Source organism: Callithrix jacchus, chromosome 2, assembly GCF_049354715.1.
Source record: "Callithrix jacchus isolate 240 chromosome 2, calJac240_pri, whole genome shotgun sequence".
Classification (NCBI taxonomy): Eukaryota; Metazoa; Chordata; class Mammalia; order Primates; family Cebidae; genus Callithrix; species Callithrix jacchus.
The window spans coordinates 93,739,029-93,762,712 of NC_133503.1; the positions used below are offsets into that span (position 1 = coordinate 93,739,029).

Sequence of the window (23,684 nt, forward strand, 5' to 3'; positions counted from 1 at the left end):
CTCTCTTCTGGCTTGTAGTGTTTCTGCCGAGAGATCTGCTATGAGTCTGATGGGCTTCCCTTTGTGGGTGACCCGACCTTTCTCTCTGGCTGCCCTTAGTATTTTCTCCTTTATTTCAACCTTGTTGAATCTGACGATTATGTGCCTTGGGGTTGCTCTTCTTGCAGAATATCTTTTTGGTGTTCTCTGTATTTCCTGCATTTGAGTGTTGGCCTGTCTTGCTAGGTGGGGGAAATTTTCCTGGATGATGTCCTGAAGAGTATTTTCTAGCTTGGATTCATCCTCTTCGTCACATTCTGGTACACCCATCAAACGTAGTTAGGTCTCTTCTCATAGTCCCACATTTCTTGGAGACTTTGTTCATTCCTTTTTGTGCTTTTTTCTCTCATCTTGGTTTCTTGTGTTATTTCATTGAGTTGATCTTCGACTTCTGGTATTCTTTCTTCTGCTTGGTCAATTCAGCTGTTGAAACTTGTGTATGCTTCGCGAAGTTCTCGTATTGTGTTTTTTAGCTCCTTTAATTCATTCATATTCCTCTCTAAGTTATCCATTCTTGTTTTCATTTCTTCGAATCTTTTTTCAAGGTTCTTAGTTTCTTTGCATTGATTTAAAACATGTTCTTTTAGCTCACAAAAGTTTCTCATTATCCACCTTCTGAAGTCTAATTCCGCCATTTCGTCATAGTCATTCTCCGTCCAGCTTTGTTCCCTTGCCTTTGAGGAGTTTTGGTCCTTTCTAGGAGGCGAGGTGTTCTGGTCTCGGGTGTTTTCCTCCTTTTTGTGCTGGTTTCTTCCCATCTTTGTGGATTTATCCACTTGTTGTCTGTGTAGTTGCTGACTTTTCGATTGGGTATCTGAGTGGACGCCCAGATTGTTGATGATGAAGTATTTCTGTTACTTGGTTTTCCTTCTACTAGTCTAGCCCTTCCACTGTACGACTGCTGAGGTCCACTGCAGGCCCTGCTTGTCTGGGGTGCACCTATAGCAGCTGCAGAACAGTGAGGGATGCTACCAGTTTCTTTTTCTGCTATCTTTGTCCCAGAATGATGCCTGCCAAATGTCAGTCTTTTGGATATAGAGGGGTCAGGGAGCTGCTTGAGGAGACAGTCTGTACTTTATAGGAGCTCAAGCGCTGAGCTGTGAACTCTGTTGTTCATTCAGGGCTGTTAGGCTGCTACGTTTAATTCTGCTGCAGCAGAACTTATAAACAAACCCTTTTTTTCTCAGATGCTCTGTCTCGGGGCGGGGGGGGGTTTGGGGCTTTCTTTGTGAGTGTCTGTTGTGCTGTCCTGCCCAGCTAGGAGGCAGTCTAGTCACTATTTGCCTGCTGAGGCTCCACCCTGCTGGTGTGAGGTTCGCCCTGTTGCTGCAGGCTCTGCCCTACTGCTGCAGTCTCTGCCCTGCTGCCACGGGCTACGTCCTGCGGCGGAGTCTCTCTGTTGTAGTGGGTTGCCTTGGCAACGGCAGGCTGTGTCAGCAATGGGCGTGTACCTCAGTAGGGGCGGATTGCCTCGGTAATGGTGGACGCCCCTCCCCCACGGAGCTGAACCGTCCTGGGTTCAGCTGTGCCCACAGGGAACCTCTCCACCCGGAGTGTTTGGAATCGCCGTTTTGTTTGTCCCACTGCGCTACCCCAAACGCTGTTTCCCTGGAATCTCCTTGCCTGGCTCACTGTCCAAGTCCCATTCAGTCTCAAGTTCAGCCCTCTCAAGTCTCAGATTGCCGGTTCAACAGGGCACCCGGACCAGTGCTCTTTGTGCGGAGCACTGTGTAGCGCCGGATACTGATTTTTTAAATTATAAATAACTTCTACTTTATGATGTGTCTTTTAGTGTTTTTACAGAGTTTTAATGGGCAAATTAATTTTAATACAGTCAAGTTTATCTTCTTCCTTTATAGTTTGCTTAGTTTGTACTTACAATGTACTAACAATCATTGTACTTAATGATAGTCCTGTGCCCATTTAATATCCTGAATCCAATCTTATAGTTATATTATTTGTCCTTCTAATGATACATCTTTGTTACTTTTAAATCATCTTTCCTACTAAAGCCAGATCTCTATTATAGGGGTATGGAAGGAAGCCTTTTTAAAAAATTGATTTGGGATTATAGCCTTTTTTTCTATTTCTTAAGGTTCTTAACTTCCAGACACATGGGTGCTATTATACTCCAGAAGATATATTTTTAAATAATAAAAAGAGGGAAACTTCAATTACTTTGCTTTGACAAGGAGAACTCATGCATTTCATAATCCCACAGATCAAATATAATAAGTCAGAATCTTACTTGTATGTTGTAGAAAGGTACTCATTCATCTTTGACATCCGGGCTTTCTTTTTCTGCTGCCTTGTTTCAGGATTAAAGTCTGCTACCTGTGGTCCAGGGTTTTGAAATGCCAAGCATTTTAACTGCCGCTCTATTTGTTGCTATTAAACAAATAAAATGTGTTAGTAGTAAGAACAGATAGTTTTACCTGTTTTACATTTTCTCAAAGTGAACTTTCTGTAACTTTCACCATAATGGCATGAAAGTATATATGTTTTACACAAAGAAATAAACAGTTTAATCTAATTAAGTTTCAAAAGATGGTGTAAATTTTCTCAAGTTGGACCATTCTTTCTGAATAAAGAAATAGTATAACACTTATAAAATAAAAATGTAAAAAACAACCAAGGGGAATAGAAGAATTCTGTTTAAAACTGAAAAATGCCACTCATCTTTTCAAATGTGATGGGAATGCACATCAGAATTAGCATTTGATGTGGGTAAGACAAGGGAGTAGAGGCTCTTCCTTAGCTGAAGAAGGCCATGTAGTGTCTCAAACTGCAGTGAGAACCCAAAGTAGATACAGCACTCTCCTTCAGTGCCCTGGGATGCATTTCACTTTAGACTGGCCTCTATATGAGGCTCCAATCCAGAATGCAGCTGCCTGAAGCCTCGATTCTCAGTCAAAGCCAGATTGGAACAAGAGAAATATTGGTAGGATGACTTTCTAGGACAAAGGGAGACATTTTCAAAAGTCTCTGGAGACTTTTTTTATTTTGTTGAGACAGGGTCTTGCTCTGTCACCCAGGCTGGAGTGTTGTGGTGTAATCATGGCTCACTGCAGCCTCCATCTCCCAGGCTCAAGTGATCCTCCCACATAGCTGGGACTACAGGCCCACACCACCATGCTTGGCTAATTTTTGTGTATAGATGCAGTAGAGATGGGGTTTCACCACTTAAGCCTGGCCTTGAATTCCTGGGCTCAAGTGATTCACCATCTACTTTGGCCTCCCAGAGTGCTGGGATCACGGGTGTGAGCCACTGAAATTAGAAATTAGATGGGGCCTGAGCTGAGAGACAATTAGAAATTAAATGGGGCCTGGGCTGGAAGACAAATAACAAAGTGTTTCAATCAAATATTGTACTGATAACTTATTTTGAATATGTGGCACATGTCATGAGGGAAGAAAATGCTCTTTTGAAGGACTGTAGAAGGAAATGATCTCAGAATCACAAAAACATACAAGCTGACATATACATGAAATACTCCACCTGAAAAAAAAGTGAACCTTTCAATGTAGGAATTTCAATGTAACAAATTAGTAACAACAAAATCTCATGGGCTTTTCTGCAGTTTATCTAGTTTAATAAGAGTCTAGTCAGTCTAAAATAATATAATGTTTCTTTTAAATTTTATCTTGGTGTGTATATATGAGTTTGTTTCATAAACTTAGCTTTATGAAACTGTTCTACATTAGGTATGGTTATGAAATATATACAACTTAGTACCATGATGACTATTCTAAGCAGCATAGCAAGAGGTTAAGGACAGAGACACAGGGTCATCCACCTGTGCTCAAGCCTTGGCTCTGCCACTTACTAGTGGTGTGTCTTGAGCAAATTCCTACGTCTCTAGACCCCAGTTTCTTCCTTTGTAAAATTGAGTTATCAATAATATGGTGTGATAAGGATTAGCTGAGCTAACATACACAGTTTTAGAACCATAACATGACATAATAAGAACAAAATCAAAGTTCATTAAATAAAAACATTTGTAAATATTCTCCACAAAGAGCAGAATTTTATTGTATAAAACACTGGGCTAAAAATCAGGGTACACAGGAGGTGGAAAGGAGATAGGTGAGGCGAGAGCAGCCTGCAGTGAGCAGTGGGGCAGAGGGAAAGCTCTATCAGCCTGGCGGGCAGAGCTCCTCCCTGTGACATCCTGTGTGGGCCCACCTTCCCACCCACGTCCATAGGTGCCTCAGAGATCCTTGAGGGGACACTCCCCAGTAGCATGGTATCATAAAATCTATGTGCCATACCCGTTGTTTCTGTCCAATTTGACAGTTCTCAGGAAAATTATGATCTGTATGTCCCTCTTGAATGGAATTGTTTTTCTCTGATTGTTCACTCATTTTTGATCACTAAAAAAGTAATTGGAAAAAGTAAAACATATTAATATCATCTATCCCCAGTAACTTCATCTTGTGATTCTTTTCTACCCTCCCTCCATGTCTCACTTTTTTCAAAGCCAGACTGCACCTGTACTCCCAGTACTTTTTCTCCCACTCACTCTTAAACCTTGCATCTGACTCCCCCAGACCACTCTACTGAGGCTCTCCTCTGCCAGGGCTTCCAGGAGAAAAGCAGTTGTACCTTTGACAATCCTTAGCACCACAGACCTCTCTTAAGGCAGATTAAGAAGACTCTGAGTTTTTAGAACTCCACTCTTTCTTCTTTACACACACTCTATTGAAAGAAAACATATGATATGTTAATGCCATACATACCCAATAATGTGAAAACCTCACCCAGTCCCATGGTTTCAGCTGACACTTCTTCATATATCATTCCCACAGTGACCCCCAAAAGCCCTCACCTCCTAAGTTTTCCGATAAATTTTTAACACAACTTGTGCTAAATGGTTATCAGTTTTTCATAACACTCCTCTGCTAAAATGCCTGTAACTTACTTCTTCTAAATTAATTCAATAGTATATATATATATATATATATATATATAGTGTGTGTGTGTGTGTGTGTGTGTGTGTGTGTGTGTGTGTGAACACAAGATGCTAATCATGAGTGACAGTCCAGGGGCTGGTCTGCAGTGTTCTATCACAAAAGACCACTCTCCAGAGAAGACTTCCACAAGCCCTACTGTTTTCCCTGACTCTCATCAACTACCAACACTGACTGCATGCAGGGTGCTATTTCCACCAAAGGAAACAGAATTAGCACCACCTCCCTGCTGACCAATTGGAAATTCCATTTCTATCACTGGGAAATCTCCAAATTGCTCTCCACAGTGGCTGGACTAATTTACATTCTCACCAACAGTGTATAAGTATGCATCACAAATACTATGCAGCCATAAAAATAACTAAATCATCTTTTTGCAGCAATATGGATGCAGCTGGAAGCTGTTATCTGAAGTGAACTAACACGGAAACAGAAAACAAATATTGCATGTTCTTACTTATGTGGGAGCTAAACACTGGCTACATAAGTGGACAGCTAAACATGGACAGAAAGATGGCAACAACAGACACTGGGGGCTACTTGGGTGAGGGGAAATGGGTTGAAAAACTCCCTATTGGATATAATGCTTGTTACCTAGGTGCATTATCCTCCTGTAACACACCTGCATATGTATTCCCTGTGTCTAAAATAAAACTTGAAAGTAAAGAAATAAAATATTCACATTAAAAAAAATTATCTTTATATTTTGCCTTATAAAACTCAAACAGTAGTGCTTAGGAAAAGTAAATAACAGCTATTTAAAATGCATGTATTCATAAGAATATATATATAATCACATTAAAGCCTCAACGGTGAATTTAATTTTGTTTATCTTGACTTTTCAGTCTTTGCATTTGCTGTCATAATTTCTACTGCCATTATTTTGGAGAATGCTAATTTACTTCTTTGTGCATATTAAGTAAATACTTAGAGCTGTGAAAAAATGTAATTATAATAACTATTATTTCTAATGTTTGGAAAATACAGTGGCACTGCCATAAAGACTTGCATGTGGTGTTTTATAGCACTGCTGGAACTTTTCATGCCCCCTCATAGCCAACTTATATCTCTTGTATGGTCATTCAAATTATTTGTTGACTTAACATATTAGGAATAAAAGAAACGATACATTTAAAAGATGGCAAGGGCAAGAAAGGCAAGGGCTGAAAAACTACCTACTGGGTACTTAGCTCTCTACCAAGATGATGAGTTCCATCATACGCCAAACCTCAGTATCATGTAATATACTTCTGTAACAAACCTGCACAGGTCCCACCTGATTCTAAAGTAAAAGTTGAAAAGCAAAGAAAAATTTATTAATTTCATTTAAATAATTGCACTTTGTCTAGATCGGTTTTTGCTTTGATACCCTCACATGCAATGTCAGACCTGATCAGCCAAACATTCCTATGAATAATTTTGCAACTTGTATAAGTTAAAAATCATGTGGAGCTCTTTTAAAAATCACTAATTTTCTTCTGAATCTCAGACCTACTGTGGTTGTAATTTGCAGGAAAGAATCTTGGTATTCTGCATAATTAATAAGCTCTCTAGATGAACCTTATAGTTAGGCAATTAAAGGAAATACTAGGGTAGAAAAAGTAGGTATAATTTTCTCTATGCAGTCATTCCATCTGATGATAAACTACTGTCTGTATAGATGGTCCCTGACTTCAGATGGTTTGACTTAGAACTTTTTAACTTTATGATGGTGCAAAAGCATGCTCCTTGATTTGTCATGGGCTACGTCCATATAAACCCATTGTAAATTGAAAATATCATATGCCAAAAATGCACTTTCTACTTAAAAATATTTTGGGTTTATCAGTACATAATCCAATAATAAATAGAGGAACATTGTATTTTCTCCCCCTTCTCCACACCATAATTAATTTAATGCATTCTAGCCCCATTAATATTCCAAAATCAGAAATCTTTTTATCTCATGCCTATTAAAATACTTTAATGACTTGACTCCTCTCTGCCAATAATTTCCCACAGCCCTGGTATATCAGTGAAGGTTCATTGTAGCTGTCTCTAACCTATATAGGCCCATCTTCTGTCATGCCTACACTTGGACCAAAGCTACCCAATCCCAGTATTCCTATTAACCTCCCAATTCTTACCTAACTGACTCTATTTTAAACTCTGGTTCTGCTCTCTCCTCTAAGAAGCCCTTTCTGATCCACTAAGATCCTTTTCTTTCTTGGGCTCTGTTTGGAGCTTCTTAAATACAATTTCCAAAAAGGGGCCCCATATCCTCTAGCTTCCTCATGTAGCAAATTTTCCTCCTCATGGGAATAGATGTGGCCATTAGACTACGAGCATCTTTGCAAGCAAGAACTTATCCTGAAAAGGTATTAGACTCAACTGCACTGGAAAAAATGAATATCTCATGATGCCTGATGTACCTCTTTTTAAATCTTTAGTGAAATGTAGGCCTCCACAAATAAGTTAGGAGCAAAACTTGCTTCTTTGTATTCCAAATAAAACAAAAAGAAATTCTAATAAAATTTCACCAGGGACTGAAATTGTCATTGGATTTTATTACAAGCTCCAAATATCTGTCCCAGGAAAAGTAGCAAAAACTTTCAGAACTCCCCCCAATTTTTCTCTTGCTGGGTATGCCCAAGAGAGGAATTCCTAACCAGAGAGAGTACTGGGAGTTCTTGAACTTGAATGAGTAAAAAGTACATATTCATTTTCATTCATCTCTAACTGAAAGTCTTCTGTTTCCTCTATTATAATGTAACACTAACAAGCCACAGTGGTATTAGCAGTACTTGTGATTTTGTTGACTATGAAAACACAGACTTTCATAACCCACTAGGGCTGCTGTAGATGTCAAAGTTTTACTTATCTTCATCACTTCTTCAAGATAATAGTAGCTCTTACACATGTTACCAGATCATGTTTGATGTGTTAATAATTGGGCACATATACTACTGTCACAATATTTTGATAAATATTTCAGTATAATTGGTTTCCTTTCTTAACTTACAAGTTTTACTTTATACAATTAAAATTAACATTCTGAGAAATGGTCCATAGATATCACTGTCTGCCAAAGGAATCCGTGACACAAAAATAAAATTAAGAACTGCCAAAAGGCAGGGAGAACCTACTGCCAGCATCTCCACTGATGATGGTGATGAGAAACAACAGTTCCCAGCTCAGGATCATTCAAACAATAGAACATGCTCATCTTCAAGCAGGCTGAAAGCAATATGTATGCTAAGTTATTACATTTAATGGGGATATAAAAAGTGTGAAATCAAGTTAATAAACTGTTTTGTCCTGACATTATATTAGATTGTCTATGAAAGAGACATAAAGTCTCCTAACACAAAGAGAAGAGGTTCCCCAAGCATCAGACTCCTAGAGCAAAGCTAGTCAAAGTGTGGTCTGAAGATGAGGCAACAGTTTAGTACCAGTATGGGGAAAGAAAACAGGCTTGGGTCAGAATAGAAATCAACTGCTTCAGCAAGCACGTTGGGTAGTGTTGGGGTTTTAAAGGCAATATGTCAAAAAGAAGGCCTCAGAAACAAAAGTTTCTCTGACTGACTTCTGCCCTCTTATCTCTCAGTCCCATTCTCTTCTGAGGCTGGCCATAGAAACTAGAATCCCTCTTCCCCAAGGTGGGTTAGAGAAACCAGCATCCTTTTTCCTTAAGGCCAGCCATAAAACCTTAAAATATTACTCTAACTTAAAATACTAATGGATTAAAATATTACTCTAACTTAAAATACTAATGGATTAAAATATTACTCTAACTTTTCCTCCACCCTGTCTGTGTAAAAACTGATCATAAAGAAATCATTAACATCTGACCTACCTTGTTTCTGTAGGTCATAAGACCCATTCCAGAGAGGGTCCTGACTTATATCCAGAAGGAAGGAACACATGCTCAGAGAGGCCAGGAAGAATGAAGAGAGATAGGACTTCCTGGGTTTCGCCACCCAGTCTATTAGCATTAGATCATGCATTTTTTTCAATCATAGTTTTACACAGCTGTCTATACCTTGTTGAGCCTAAGCATTAAAATGTTCTGTATTTTATAACTGCGGAAACTGAGGCTCAGAAAGTTCATTTGAGTCACAAATATACTAATAGGCTGCATGAGTTTGGATCCCAGATTTATCTGACCCCCAATACTATGCTCTTTTAAGGATATAACACTGCTCCAAGATTTATTTTCTTGGTGAAGCATCTCTAAACAGAAGTCTGGGGAAGGAATAGGAAAGGATGTACTTTAAATAATCTCAAGTTTTCCTCCTTCAGATCTTCTTCAGTAACACAACACTCAAAGGGCATACTAGGAAAATTTGTCTGTTTGGGGCACATAAACCACATCTGACTTCAGGATTGGATTCTGAAGAAAGTCACTATATTAGTCTTCTCAGGCTGCTGTAACAAAATATCACAAACTGAGTGGCCTAAACAACAGACATTTATTTCTCATAGCTTTAGAGGCTGGGATGTCCAAGATCAAGGTACCAACTGAGTCAACTTTTGGTCAGGCTCTGTTTCTGGCTTGCAGGCTGCCTGCTTCTTGCTAAGTCCTCATGGCCTTTTCTTGGTGTGCACACAGAGAAAAAGAGACTGTTTTCCTCTTCTTACAAGATCGGCAATTCTATCAGATTAGGCCAAACCCTAGGACCTAATTTAACCTTAATGACCTCTGTAAGGCCCTGTCTCTAAATATAGTCATGTTGGAATTCAGGCTTCAACTCTGAATTTGGAGAGGACACAATTAAGTCCACAGCAGTCATATATAAATGAAATTACCCTTGAAAAATCCCTTCAGAAAGTGCTACATTGAAATAGTCAACACAGCCAGGCATTTCTTTAGCATTGGAACAGATTATTATTCCTTAGGGCAGCATCAGATGAAGCAGCTAGCTTATACATAGGAGCTATGATGGCTGAATTATCCATGATGGATATTTGATGTTTACTTTTAAGCCTCAGAATCTCATACCCTGGCAAGGTGCTTATCCTACAGAGGGCTCAGGAGCCACATTCCCTGAGGGAATAGTACCAGATCCATGCCTCTATCTTCACACTCACTCTGAGGCACAGGTCACTGAGGCAAAATGACTCATACGTTAATCACTTCTGTTTATGTGGATGCCTTGGCAGGTAGAGTTGAATTTACATTAAGTTGATTGTGTGTTGCATAGGGTAGAATGAGTATTTTTCCATCATTACCCCCATGGACACTAGCAAATTATCAAAGCAAGAAAAGTTCCTTTTAAATTCTAGCCTAAAAGTTGGTCTCTGTTTTTACTCATAGCAGATAATTCTATTTATTCAGGGACATTATCTGCAAGATATCTCTTGGAATATATTTGGAAGCAAAAGATACACACACATATATACAAGACAAGAGAGTCTGCTATTTTAATCTCATTCTGTCTCTAGTCAGAATTCCTATACTTGCTAAATTTATGGGTCGCTGAGATAATTGACAGGTGAGTCAATCCGACCAGGGGCATATCTCGTAAAGAGAAAGGACTCCTGTGCAGGTGGTCAATTACGTTATTCCATTGCTGCCATCTCCAAGCTGTTTCAGCTGTTTTCAAAACCACAAAACAGTAACCTCTAAAAAACCTCCACTGCTATTTGTCCATAAGAAGTAAAACCGATTTAAGCCTTTGAGAGTATTGTTAGATAATCAGTGTTAATTCTCTAAGAGCAACTTTATCTACAATATCCACAGATTCCTAGAGATACTTTTGTAGTTGTATTTTCCTACACATACACACACACACTTCTGTGGCTCAATATAAAACAATGTGAAAACACATACAGTATGTTTAAAGTAATTTGAAAGTGCACTCAGCAGAGAATTTCATCATCTGTGGAACACACTGCCACCACATAGTTGCTATTGCTAACGCTACATATGCTACAACCTGGCATCACTTTAAAATCAACTCCCTTAAACGACCTGTCTGGGTCACTGACAGATCAGCATCTAAAAGATCCTCTCTACTACAACTTATTTGTACTACGGATCTCTTAAATTATACATTCAAATTATTTCTTGCAATTTTAAGGTTTGTAAAAAACCAAACCTGTCTGTTTACCCTCCTCCACCAATGGAGAGTGGAGAAGGATGAAAACTCTTTCATGAGACCGGAATACTGTGCCATTTTCAGCATTATCTTGGTAAATAGAGTCAGCATTTTCCTGATAAATACCCTTCAAAAGCACTTCATCTCAAATATTTAAGTGTGGCAGTTATTTCTTCCAAATCCCAACAGCCCTATTATGCTCATTTCTTAGTTTCTATTTTTATTTCAGCCCACACTGCAATAAAGGAACTCCAATTATCTTTCACTCCTAAGTATGACACATAAATATAGCAATATATATTCAGAGTCTACATGATATGGCTTGTTTTGCCTCTTCCTTCTCTACCAGCCTCAGAGGGCATCGGGTTTAGGAAGCATCATTTGTAAAGGAGTGCCTTTCAAATGATGAAGTTTCACAGTTCCATTACTCCCTGCTTCTTATTGTGAGTTGCCTTGTAAAGACAAACTAGAAAGGTGGTAAAGAGAAAGTACACATACCTTTAAATTGGATGAAAAAGAAGGAAAGAATACTGGAAGGAAAGAGAAACTGTACTGCCTTTTTTCCTTTGTTTTCTTGAGAAACCATAGAACCCTCAAGGGAAAATGAGAAGGCCTCAAAGGTGCTTCTACAGTTTAATGCTTGTATAATAACGGCTGGGATGAGGGAAGGTAGATAATGAAGGAGGGGATGGATGTAAATGTTAACAACTCACTCTTCCACCATGACTGTTCTAAAATCATATGAAATCAGATTATGAGAGTTCACCTTCCCTCCCATCTTCCATTCACAATAATCAGTTAATCCAGGGTTATGATTTTACTCTACTGTTCAGTCTCATATCTCAACTTCAAAAGTTTAACTAATATTAATATCAAATTGTTCCCTTGGCTATTTTGTACTTCAGTGTAAATAGCACTAATAGCACTATCTTTCTATCAATCATCTATCTATATATATATGTATATACACATACATATATATGTATAATGTTTTCTTAAATATTAAAATCATTTAAGAAAAAGCTGTTTTCTCATGAGAAAACTAAACCATGTTTATAAACTGTGTCTACGACATGTATTAATCTCTAAATTACCACCCTGTAAACATTGTCCTCTGCCACCAGGGTTTGGATATTGTTGTGAGTCATTAAAACTCACTTCACTGGCAGGTTAATACGTGCTCTGTTCATTTGTGAATTATAGGGTAAAAACTGCCATTTTATTACTAATTACTTTTACTGCAAAGAACAAGGAAAGGAAACAAAATCTTCAATTTTAAGAGCTTGCAAACCACCTGGCAATAATGGAAAATCCTAAGGTGGTTCCAGAATAAACATACTTGACCTGAACTTTTATGTATTAAGCCACTGCTATATTTTTGAGATTACACAGCAAATTTTGCGTAATTAAAACTGTGTTTCATCTTCCCAGTTCCAGACTGATAAAATTTAAAGCTGGTAAAAATCCTACCAGACTTTTCCACAGTCAATCACTTCCTACAAAATAAATTCTTTGGCCAATGTTTGGCTTTGCTTTTAGACAATTAGCAGGTGAAGGGAGTCTTTGCTGATGCTACCACACACAGTATTACAGTAACAATGTAATACGGGCCCGGCGCGGTGGCTCACACCTGTAATCCCAGCACTTTGGGAGGCCGAGGCGGGTGGATCACGAGGTCAACAGATCGAGACCATCCTGGTCAACATGGTGAAACCTCGTCTCTACTACTAAAAATACAAAAAAATTAGCTGGGCATGGTGGCGCGTGCCTGTAATCCCAGCTACTCAGGATGCTGAGGCAGGAGAATTGCCTGAACCCAGGAGGCGGAGGTTGCAGTGAGCCGAGATCACGCCATTGCACTCCAGCCTGGGTAACAAGAGCAAAACTCCGTCTCAAAAAAAAAAGTAATATAACAAACACATCAAGGGCGGAGGGCAAAGGTGGTAATGCTCTTAAAACTAGACAGAGGGAAATTTTCTAAAAGATAAGAATTGTAACAAACCTTGAAAAGTCCCTACTGAAAGGTTTTTTTTTTAAATTAAAGTGACAAGAAATTACAGTGCACCACAGCATTGAACATTACTTCATTTCTCCAATTTAAATAAGAAAATAAGTCATACAAAATAATTATCCTGTATTATTTACAAGTTTATCAAGCAACATTTAGTATCATTTTTGAAACAATGGTTTAACTGGTAAATCTTCAGGAGAACTTTATATCACTTTTTAAAAGGTAATTTCCTTTTAAAAGACTGAAAAGTATTTTTCAAAGGTAATAATACCTCACTCAACTTGCAAGTCCAGAAATTATTGAACTTCTGACATGACTTTTGCTATAAAATTGTATTTGTTCATCTTCAGATATTCTCAGGTTTCCTAGAAAATAAGTTGAATGTAATATAAAATTGATTGCTTTTTCAAATGAAGAATTCACATACTAAAACACTCCCCAGTTTCCTTTTAAGTGCTCAGAAAGTAAAAATCTTCATGTTTATAGGTAATATCAGGTTGGTGCAAAAGTAATTGCAGTTTTTGTCATTACTTTCAATGGCAAAATCGCAATTACTTTTGCACCAAGCTAATAATGTATTTTGTCATTTGTTAGCTATCTGTATATTAATTTGGAATATGCTCTGTACTTAAAAGCGACACTACTCATAAGCTTATTCATTGCAGCATTGTTTTTAGTTGTGAAATATTGGAATGCCCATATTTTTCAACCTCAGGAGTGGTTGAAAAAACTATGGTATATCCACATGTACCATAAACATGTAGTACTATACAGCTCTAAAAAAAAAAAGAATAAGGGAGATTTCTATGGAATTATATAAGACAATTTCCGAAATGCATTGTTAAATGAAAAAAGCAGAGTACAAACAGTATTTATAGGATACTATCCTTCATGTAAGGAAGAAGAGGGTATAAGGAAATTCTTGCTGTAGCCAAGTAATTTTAATAAACCCTATATGATGTAGGGTGTAGCTTATGGAATAATTAAAAAGTTGCTAGCTTCGGGAGTTATGAGCATCCCAGGAGGGGCTAAAGTAGGAAACTCTCTAGCTTTATCTTCTGAAAGCTGTTAGCATCTTTCTTAGCAAGCTCTCACTGGGCTGCTCCAATCCTCTAATTGAAAGGCCCCAAGAAGAATAACCCTTATTGTCTAGGTGCTATTACTTCTGGTTCGCTGTGGTTACTGTTTTATCAAGGTGTTGTTCTACTGTGAAGGTAATGAGTTGTATTTTTGACAAGGTATACTTGCTTTTTTTTTTTTCTCAGACAGAGTATCGCTTTGTTGCCCGGAGTGGAGTGCAGTGGAGCGATCTCAGCTCACTGCAACCTCTGCCTCCTGGGTTCAAGCGATTCTCCCACCTCAGCCTCCCGAGTAGCTGGGATTACAAGCACCTGCCACCATGCCTGGCTATTTTTTTTTTTTTTTTTTCGTATTTTTAGTAGAAATTGGGTTTCACCATGTTGGTCAGGCTGGTCTCGAACTCCTGACCTCGTGATCCACCTGCCTTGGCCTCCCAAAGTGCTGGGATTATAGGCATGAGCCACCATGCCTGGTGAAAGGCAGACTTTCTAGTGGGAGTCATCATGGGAGTCCAGAAGTAGAATGCGCTGATATAGAATACTACAAACCTGAGCCAGGACCAGTGGCTCCATCACTCGATGTGCTCAAGGGTATCTATCCACATTGCCCTTCAAATCATTCACCCAGCAGCATTTATTAAATACTTTTTATCAGCCAGACTCTGTGCCAATGATAAAAAGACAAGACACGGTTTCTCTCTTCAAAGTGCTCACAGGTCTAAAAGAAGAAGATATGTAATCAAATAAGCACAAGATGTTCATCACAAGTACTCAAGGCACTGAGGAGTCTGGAGGGGCAGAGGGAGTGGAGGGACTAGTGTGCTGTCCCTGGGAATCAAGGTGTCAAGAAAGACTCTGGTGGGACATTGTGGCTCCCACCTGTAATCTCAGCACTTTGGGAGGCCAAGGTGGGAGGATTGCCTGCACCTGGGCATTCGAGACCAGCCTAGACAACATGGTGAGACCCCAGTCTTGCTAAAAATAAAAAAAAAATTAGCCGAGCATGGTGGCTCATGCCTATAATCCCAGCTACTCACCGGGCCAAGGCAGGAGGATCACTTGAGCCTAGGAAGTTGAGGCTTCAGGGAGCCGTGATTGAGTCACTACATTCCAGCTTGGGTGACAGAGTGAGACCCTGTCTCAAAAATTTGTTTTAAAAAAAGACTCACTAGAAAAGGTGCCAATTGGTGAATACTGAAAACTGCACAGGGAAAACTCAGGTAAAGAGGGAGGGGGAGGACATTCTAAGTGACTGGAGCTGCTGTGAGCAAGAGCTTAATTTTGGAGAAATCTACAGATTTCAGATGGTTCTAGTGGGGGTGTCAGGGGTTGTCTAGGCTACAACATGGCTAAACTGCAAAGTGCACTCCTGTAGCCTCTGTGTGTGTATATAGACTCCAATGAGTATCATTCCCAGTGAAAAAAATGGAGTGGCTAGCAGGCAAATGAAATAAAATCAACAGAGAGGACAGTAAGCAGAGTTATGCAATTTCAGGGCCTCCAGCAGCTCCATTTTGGAAAATCAATAAAACAATTTTAAAAACAAAGAAACAAAAACAAAACAAAAAACAGAATAAAAACAACTTCAATGTTTTTCCAAACTTCCTTGTAGAACTGGTATGCCTTATATGCCAGTAAATACATATATTTTTATATATAGAAAAATAATAATAAAGCAGCGAAAGTATTCTGTATGATATTTCAGTGGTGGAGATATGTCGTTATACATTTGCCAAACGCCATAGAATAGAATGTATTAGACAAAGAACAAATCCTAATATAAACTGTGAACTTTAGTTAATGATAATGTATCAATATTGGCTCACAAATTATAACAAATGTACCATACTAATATTTCCCTGATATTAATAATCAGGGAAACTGTTGGGGGATAGCAAAAAAATATATGAGAACTCTGTACTTTTTTTCAATTTTTCTATAAAACTAAGACCTCTGTAAAAAACATTCTATTGTGTTTTTTGATGCATAGAATAAAATTTTTTTACACAATTTCTAATTTGGAACAGAGTAGGTAAGTGGATATAATATTCCGTTTGTTTTACATTAAAATAATTAAATTATTTTACTTGTTTTGCTATTATATTACTATTAGTTTTAACACAACTATTATGCTAATATTGTATTACTAATTTGATTTACTAAAGTCATAGTACACTTATTATTTCGTGCACTACGCCCCAGTCTTACATTTTGTGTAATCACACATTTTGTGCTTGCTGTACCTAAATGTGCTAGTATTCTCTTTTTCAGAAATGCCCTCCCATCACTCTTTAATCACTCCTTTAATGCCTTCCCTTCACTCCTGTTATATACCAAATGGCTATAACAGAAATTACATATAGCCATTTGGTATATACCAAAGGCTTTAAAATAGACATTATCTTTGACCCAGCAATTCCTCTTTGGAAAACATTCTAAGGAAAGATAAAGATCTTTGCAAAAATTTAGCTACAAGAGTAAATCTTGTATTAATTGCTAAGTGTCGAGTTGCTAAGTTGGGAAAGTAAAAAGTTTAGCAACAACTTAATTATCAAAACAAAATAATGTAATATGATGTCATTAAAATAATATTGTGAAATATATTTATTCACAAGAAGAGAGATTAATACACATCATTGTTACAAAAGAAGATCTGAGAATGTAGAGAGTTTTAAAATTTGTGAGACAGGTTAGCAAATCATATATATATATATATATATATATATATATATATATATATATATATATTTTTTTTTTTTTTTTACGATCCCACTATGTGGGGGGGGATTCCAGAGAGCTGGAAATCCCAATCATATTTTTCTAGGAATGCAACCATTTCTTCTAAGTTTTCAACCTTATTGGCAATAAATTTGTTCATAATATCATCATGTTATCATTGATGTCTGCACCGTCTGAAATTATCTAATGTACTCATAATACTGTTTATTTGTACCTTTTCTCTCAGAGATTTCTCATCTCAAAGAACTAAGTTTTAACATTCTTGTTTTTTTCTATGTCATATTCTTCTAAAAGCTTTGGGTATATTTTGATGATCTATTGTTTTAAGATGTATGTTTAGCTCATTAGTTTTCGTCCTTTTTTTCTCTTAATGTAAACATTTCGGGATGTAAATCTCTTTAGGTTCTTCCCTGACTGCCCAGCTTTGTATCATCTCTCCTTTTATCATATCTCTATCTTTGATTGGATCACTTGTTTCAAAGAAGAAAAATGTTTTTGTTCCATGGAAAATTTTTTTTTTGGTCTTTTTTTTTCTGCTTGATGGTATATTTGCTCTTTTATGTGTCCCTTACCAGCTATTTGATTTTTCTGGTGCCTTTGCAGAGATCCCTTTCTGGTTCTTTCTGTTTAATCTGTGATCTTTGCATGAAGGCATCCTTTCCAAGACAGTTATTTGTTGAAGGATGACAGGAGGAGAGCCTGGGGTCAGGAGTGGATGAGCTTAAGAGAGCAAGTGGTTAGGTGTGTTGACTTGGTAGTTTTCCCACCAAACTCTGTTCAGGACATGATCCTCCGTCCCAGGCTCACATCCCCTCCTGGGGCACAACTGAGTCTAAGATGTTTCCTGTTCTCTTACAGAACAAGACCAGTAACTGCAGAGCTGACTACCACCCATCTTATTCCCCCACCCTGCCACTAGACAGCAAGGGTGGTTTGTCTGTGCATTTCCTCATTCTGCTCCATTTCCTCTGCCACCCCTGGGCCCCAGGTACTGACTAAAAGCCTGTCTAGGGCTTATAATTCCAAACAAAGGTTATAGGTTTGGCCTCTCAGGGTGAGCCACTTAATTTTGGAAGTTTCTGCCTCCCGTTAAAGATCCACGGAAACATATTTGCTCTCAGATATCTTTTACAACTGGGCCCAAATTTTGTTTTATTTAGAAGTAGTTAGACACAGATTGTGTTTTTCAGAATGTGCTCTATTTTCTCGGTACATTGAATTTTCATCTTTTTCACCCCCAGCCTCCCCACCCCATGCTTCCCAGACCAACTTTTAACCTAACCTAGTTTCCCTGCCTGAAGTCCTTTAAATCTCCACACTTCACTGCTGAAGTTATTCTCCTTAAAATTCTTGTCTGCATTGTGTGACTTTCCTCTTCCTAAAACTTTGTAGTATTTTGGGGTCCTCAGCATGATATTTTAGGCCTTCCATGACATGACCTAATTTTACCTTCCCAGCCTCCTTGTCACTGCATCCTTCCATTAGCCTGACACTAAATTCTAGCTAGAGTGCCAGACTGTTCCCACTTCCAGGACCCACTTACACTTTCCCCAGTATATGTCTAAAATCACCATTGCCCAGGTAGAATAAGCATTGCCCAGTTAGAATAAGCACCTCTGTTTCTATGTTTCCAAGCTTGTTCATAGTTATTTACGCACTTGTCTCCCCTATCAGACTTCTCCCACTTCAAGGCAAGATCTATATGACTGCTTCATTTCTATAGCATCTGCCACAGCAACTAGCACATTGGTACTCATGCATACCCATACCTAATAGAAAGGATCATGTCACATTTTTCACTGTGAATAGTAACTTAGTGACCTGTTTCCTAGGAGTCTAAGCAATATAAGTCATTTTTTTCCAGATTCTAACCCACTCTGCCATCCCTACCTCTCCTACCTGACCCTGTTAAATTGGAGCATAAGGTTCCCACTTTGCATGACAGGCAACGCAAGCCTTAAGATTCACAAACACAACAGTGACTGACAGCAGTTCCTCTCCATGAACCTTACATGTGCAATGCATCCCCTCTTCTTGCTCTTGCTATAACCTACATCAATGCAGTGTTGATCTCAAATTGGTGTTAAAAGCCACAAACTAAAACCAAACAAAGCATACTCTTGTGTACAGGTAAGAAAACAGTTATATATTAATAGTAGGTATCTCTGGATTTTGGTTTTATACTTTATGATTTCTTATGTTTACATATTTCCAATAAGCATATACTTCACAATTTTTAAAGTTATTAATACTTTAAAAATACTTCTAAGAAAAATATAGCACTCTCTTGTATGTGTGAAATAAATATGGTCAGCAGATGGCACAAAACCCCTAATCCAGAATTAAAACAGTTTCAAAAAAAACCAAAAAACAAAACTCTTGCTACTTGAAGAATGCCACGTGAAGGACATGTATCTTAGTGACCAGGAATCAGCCAAAGTGGACACTGCTTCCAGAACCGTTGTCTCCACTATGTATGATTTTTTTAAAATCTCTGCTACAGTCAAAGATGAGTCATTTCAGAAGTAAGGAAGGGGCCTCTGTAATATACAGGATGTGTGGGGACCTGCAGAGGCTGCCGGGCAAGATGGACTTTGCAGAACATTCTCAAAAAGTGGACAAGCTGTGTGTCAATGCAGTGTCACATCTGAAGAGGGCTTTGGAGACCATATAGTCCACGTATTTTCAAACATTTTTTTAATCATTTTTTTTCCTAAATAAACTTCAACCTATGAAACCAACAAAAGTGAATCTAACCTAATTAAAGCAGAGGATGGAATAGGAGGCACGAGCCAAGTTGGGCCTTCTCTTTGTTCCAGCGTGGATCCACCCCTCATAGCTGACATAGTTAAGAACTGGCTATACTTAATCAACATTTATGGAAATCACAAAATACTTTCAAGAGGTCCCTAGAGAAAACCCCTAATGCAGTGGTTTCATTTTACTGCTGAGAAAAGGCATGCTCAGAGGAGGAGAGTTGCAAATTAAAAATGGAAAAACATATAAAAAGCAAAAACAAAAGCCTTAATTGCCTTGAAAGGAAACATCAATAAGAACATTCAAAATGCATCAATAAACTTCATGCTGATGTTTAAACAAATTTGACATCTGAAACAGGAATTTTATGATATATTAAATTTCTGATATTTTAAACTTTAGATTCACTTAAATCTGTTTTATGGTTATATATAGTTTATGGAAATCATAGGAAACAGCATTCCAGCTAATGTGAGGCTTCTTGAGAAATGTAAGCGTATTTCTGGGTTATAATTTACCAATAAAGTTTATTTATATCAATAAAACATCGTTAGGTTGTAATTCCTGCACAATCTATAATTTTTCAATGTAATTATAAATCCAAACGAATAGTGACTTGACAGCATGAAGCTAGTCATTTTAGAGCTTTTGTAAGCCCATAAAAATATATCTAGATAATGTTTGCAAAGTAGATGCAACAATATATTTAAATGCATTTATCTAAAGTTTCTTTTTAGAACAAGTCCAAATTTAACTATTCTCATAATAATTAGCTTAGAAATTTTCCTTTCTTTTTTTCTTTTTTTTTTCGAGACGGAGTTTCGCTCTTGTTACACAGGCGCGATCTCGGCTCACCGCAACCTCCGCCTCCTGGGTTCAGGCAATTCTCCTGCCTCAGCCTCCTGAGTAGCTGGGATTACAGGCACGTGCCACCATGCCCAGCTAATTTTTTGCATTTTTAGTAGAGACGGGACACCCATTTCTATATGAAGCACTGCCTGTTATTTTCAGGAGCTTCCCACTTGACACTGTATTATTTCTGGTCTACGGAAGATGTATGTGTTTTAAGCGCTTTTAAGCCAGGCGTGGTGGCTTACGCCTGCAATCCCAGCCCTTTGGGAGGCTGAGGGTGGCGGATCACCTGAGGTCAGGAGCTCACGGTCAGCCTGACCAACAAGGAGAAACCCCGTCTCTATTAACAATACAAAATCAGCCGGGCGTGGTGGCACGCGCCTATAATTCCAGCTACGCCGGAGGCTGAGGTAGGAGAATTGGTTGAACCCAAGAGACAGAGGTTTCTGTGAGCCGAGATCACGCCATTGCACTCCAGGCTGGGCAACAAGAGTGAAACTCCGTCTCAAAAAAAAAAGGGAGGGGGCGCTTTCAGAGAGGGTTCTCAGAGTGTAATAGTATCTTAACCATGTCCTAAATTAATAAATAAAAGGAAAACCCAAAGGTGAATGGAATGTAACAACAGAAAGCAGGGGTCTTAATTTCTAGCTTCTGCTTCTGCTGGCACCGCGACCTTAAGCCCCCATATCCCCACTTGTTGAAATCGGAACAATTACACTGACCTGAGTTGGTTAGTAGGCCATTGTCTCTCAGTTCCAAAACCACCTTTTAATGCTCTGCTTTGTGATGTTAGGACTGGGACTATGTAAACCACATTTTAGCTTTGCCAGCTTTGCCAACAGGGGTGTCGACGGACTTGGAAGGTTGCTTGCTCCTTCCTGTTTACTACCTATTTACTTCCGGTTTCTATTGTATTGCCTGAGCAATGGTTTTTCTTTCCGGCGGCGGCTGTGGGATTCCAGTTCTCAGGATTCTTCCCTCCTTCTCCCAGACCCAGCTTATTGTGTTCCCCGTAGAGATACCAGCAGCAGCTAGCCAGAGCGTCCTCCTCAGAGGTCTGAGTTCAGTTCCAAGAGCCTTTCCTCTGAGTTTTTGAGGCATCAGCCCCAGTCAAGCTGACCCTCTTCCCAAGGTCTGGATCCGAGCTGGGCGGCGCCCTGTCTCTGAGCTTCTGAAGTAGCCACACCAGCTTCTAGGTTCTAATAACTCCTCCTATGTGACCCCCGCACCACGAGTGCTAGCTGTTTCTCATAGTTCCTGTCTCGATGTTATCTCAGCGTTACTCTTTTGTCTTTTTGGTTCTCGGATACCAATTCCTTATAATCAGTTCCCTCGATCAGAAAACCGATTTGGTTTCTGATTTCCTAACTGGATTGTGACCAACTTTAGATAATCCTAGGAAATAGATTCTTAAGATAAGATTCTGAGCTTAGGCTTGATCATGGCTTTGGCGTTGAATACACTGCTGACTCCCAGTAGCCCCACGATTAATCAGTAATCACCTGTGGTTGATTACAAATGAAGTACCTACTGAAGCCAGTGCCTTCAGGATCAACTGGCTGCTTTGCTTAACCACTGTGAGGATCATGTGGTGAGATAGCTACTTCTGTGTGCACTGCAGTGCTTATGAGATGAAAATGACCAGCTTGAGACATGGTCAGAAAACCAGAAAACTTCTAAGGCAGCTGTAAAACAGTCTCTTAAGTTTTGTAGCTGCTCTGCGGGATAAATCATTACAATTCAAGTTGAATTCACAGCCTTGCCAAAGCTCGGGTTTGAGCATTCGAACATTGGTTGGGAAGGAGAGATCCTGAGATTTGGAATAAGGACATCTGGGTGAAATCAAACAAAACAGAAAATCTTATGTCATCTAAAGTTACATGCTAGTAGCTTTCACCTTCGCCCATTGTTCCCCAGTTCTGGGGCTGAAAACTACTTCCTGACCTATAAGGAGGGGTTCTTCTTTTGCTTTTTCACTTCTCTAATACTTGTTTAATAAATCCTTAACATTAAAATCTCTGCTAAAACAAGCAAACAAAAATTCGTCTGATATCTGTTTTTCTAACTGAAGCCTACTGGACACATTGCCTCATAAGGGTATTTTGAGGCTGAGACAAGACATATATACAGCACATAATTCAGTATGGTATATCACCCACAGAGGACACTCAGCAGGTAGTAGAATTTTTCTGCTGACTACATCTCTTCCCTACTTCATTGTGCTACTTCTAGTTGAGCAGGTCAAAACTTCTCTCTGAACTTATTTATAAAAGGAGGTGACATTTCTCTAAAATTTGGGATATGTGTTGGGGGAAATGAAGGAAAATATCAACCTTATGAAGAAATGAATAATAATTCATTTCTAGTGCTACTGCTAGTACTCTCACCCTACTTCCCTCTCACAGGAGTTCATAAATACTGAGGCCACCCTCTAGTGCTAGGTGATCAGAAAGGTCTCCTGCTCACTATTGACAAGTCAAAGGAACACTTTCTGGAAGAAACCAGAGCTGTATTCTGTTATGGGGCATTCTCAGGACAATCTCCTAAATGAACCCTCAGAGCGCTGGCATCACTAAGGATTGTCCCTACCCATAGAAACTGATGGGACTAACCGCCTATGTTGATCTCAAGTAAGACATGCTAACGCTAAAGAACTATTCTCAAAAACAAGGTGATCATTACACAGAGGAGGATAGAAAACTCAAAACGCTTACAAACCCCATGCTTAGAGCCCCTTTAATCCTCTGGTGTGTATCTATGAATCCTGAGGATCTAGGACTCATCACGTCATCAAAATAGTCTACCTTCGGTAGAAGCCTGAGAACAGAGAAGCTTCATCTCCTTGCTTGGCATTGTTTGTGAGAAAAAGCAAAGAAGCTTTTACATCCTGCTATTTCTTTCCCATGGCAATCAAAAGAATTAAAATGCAGTTCGGCCAAGGACTGAGTTTAAAGTGCTTAAATGCACACTATTCCTATAAACATATACTCTATTATAAATACACATACACAGTTTTTTTCTCACAAAATAAACTTTTTAGCAAACAAAATAAGTTATACCATACTTTTCAGAATATAGCTTGGGTAGAAAGTGTTTCTATTAAAAAGCCTGCGACTATAGGCTAGGCTCAGTGGCACACACCTGTAATCCCAGCAT

General features: G+C 38.8%; 1 protein-coding gene across 2 annotated transcripts in view; it reads right to left on the reverse strand.

The window, feature by feature from the left end:
- ARL14EPL (ARF like GTPase 14 effector protein like) overlaps positions 1 to 21,485 on the reverse strand; it is a 31,207-nt gene extending 9,722 nt beyond the window's left edge. The window contains exons 1-4 of one of the 2 annotated variants that reach the window (XM_008991652.5): positions 21,251 to 21,485; positions 4,646 to 4,738; positions 4,312 to 4,413; positions 2,288 to 2,427 (exon numbers count right to left, since the gene is read on the reverse strand). In XM_008991652.5, coding sequence (XP_008989900.1) covers positions 2,288 to 2,427; positions 4,312 to 4,404 — 233 coding nt within the window. In that variant the 5' untranslated portion in view covers positions 4,405 to 4,413; positions 4,646 to 4,738; positions 21,251 to 21,485. Of the gene's footprint in view, positions 1 to 2,287; positions 2,428 to 4,311; positions 4,414 to 4,645; positions 4,739 to 8,135; positions 8,223 to 21,250 lie in introns of those variants that run through there. The other variant, XM_035291053.3, reaches the window with a different exon arrangement.
- Between the last annotated feature and the right edge of the window lie 2,199 nt (positions 21,486 to 23,684).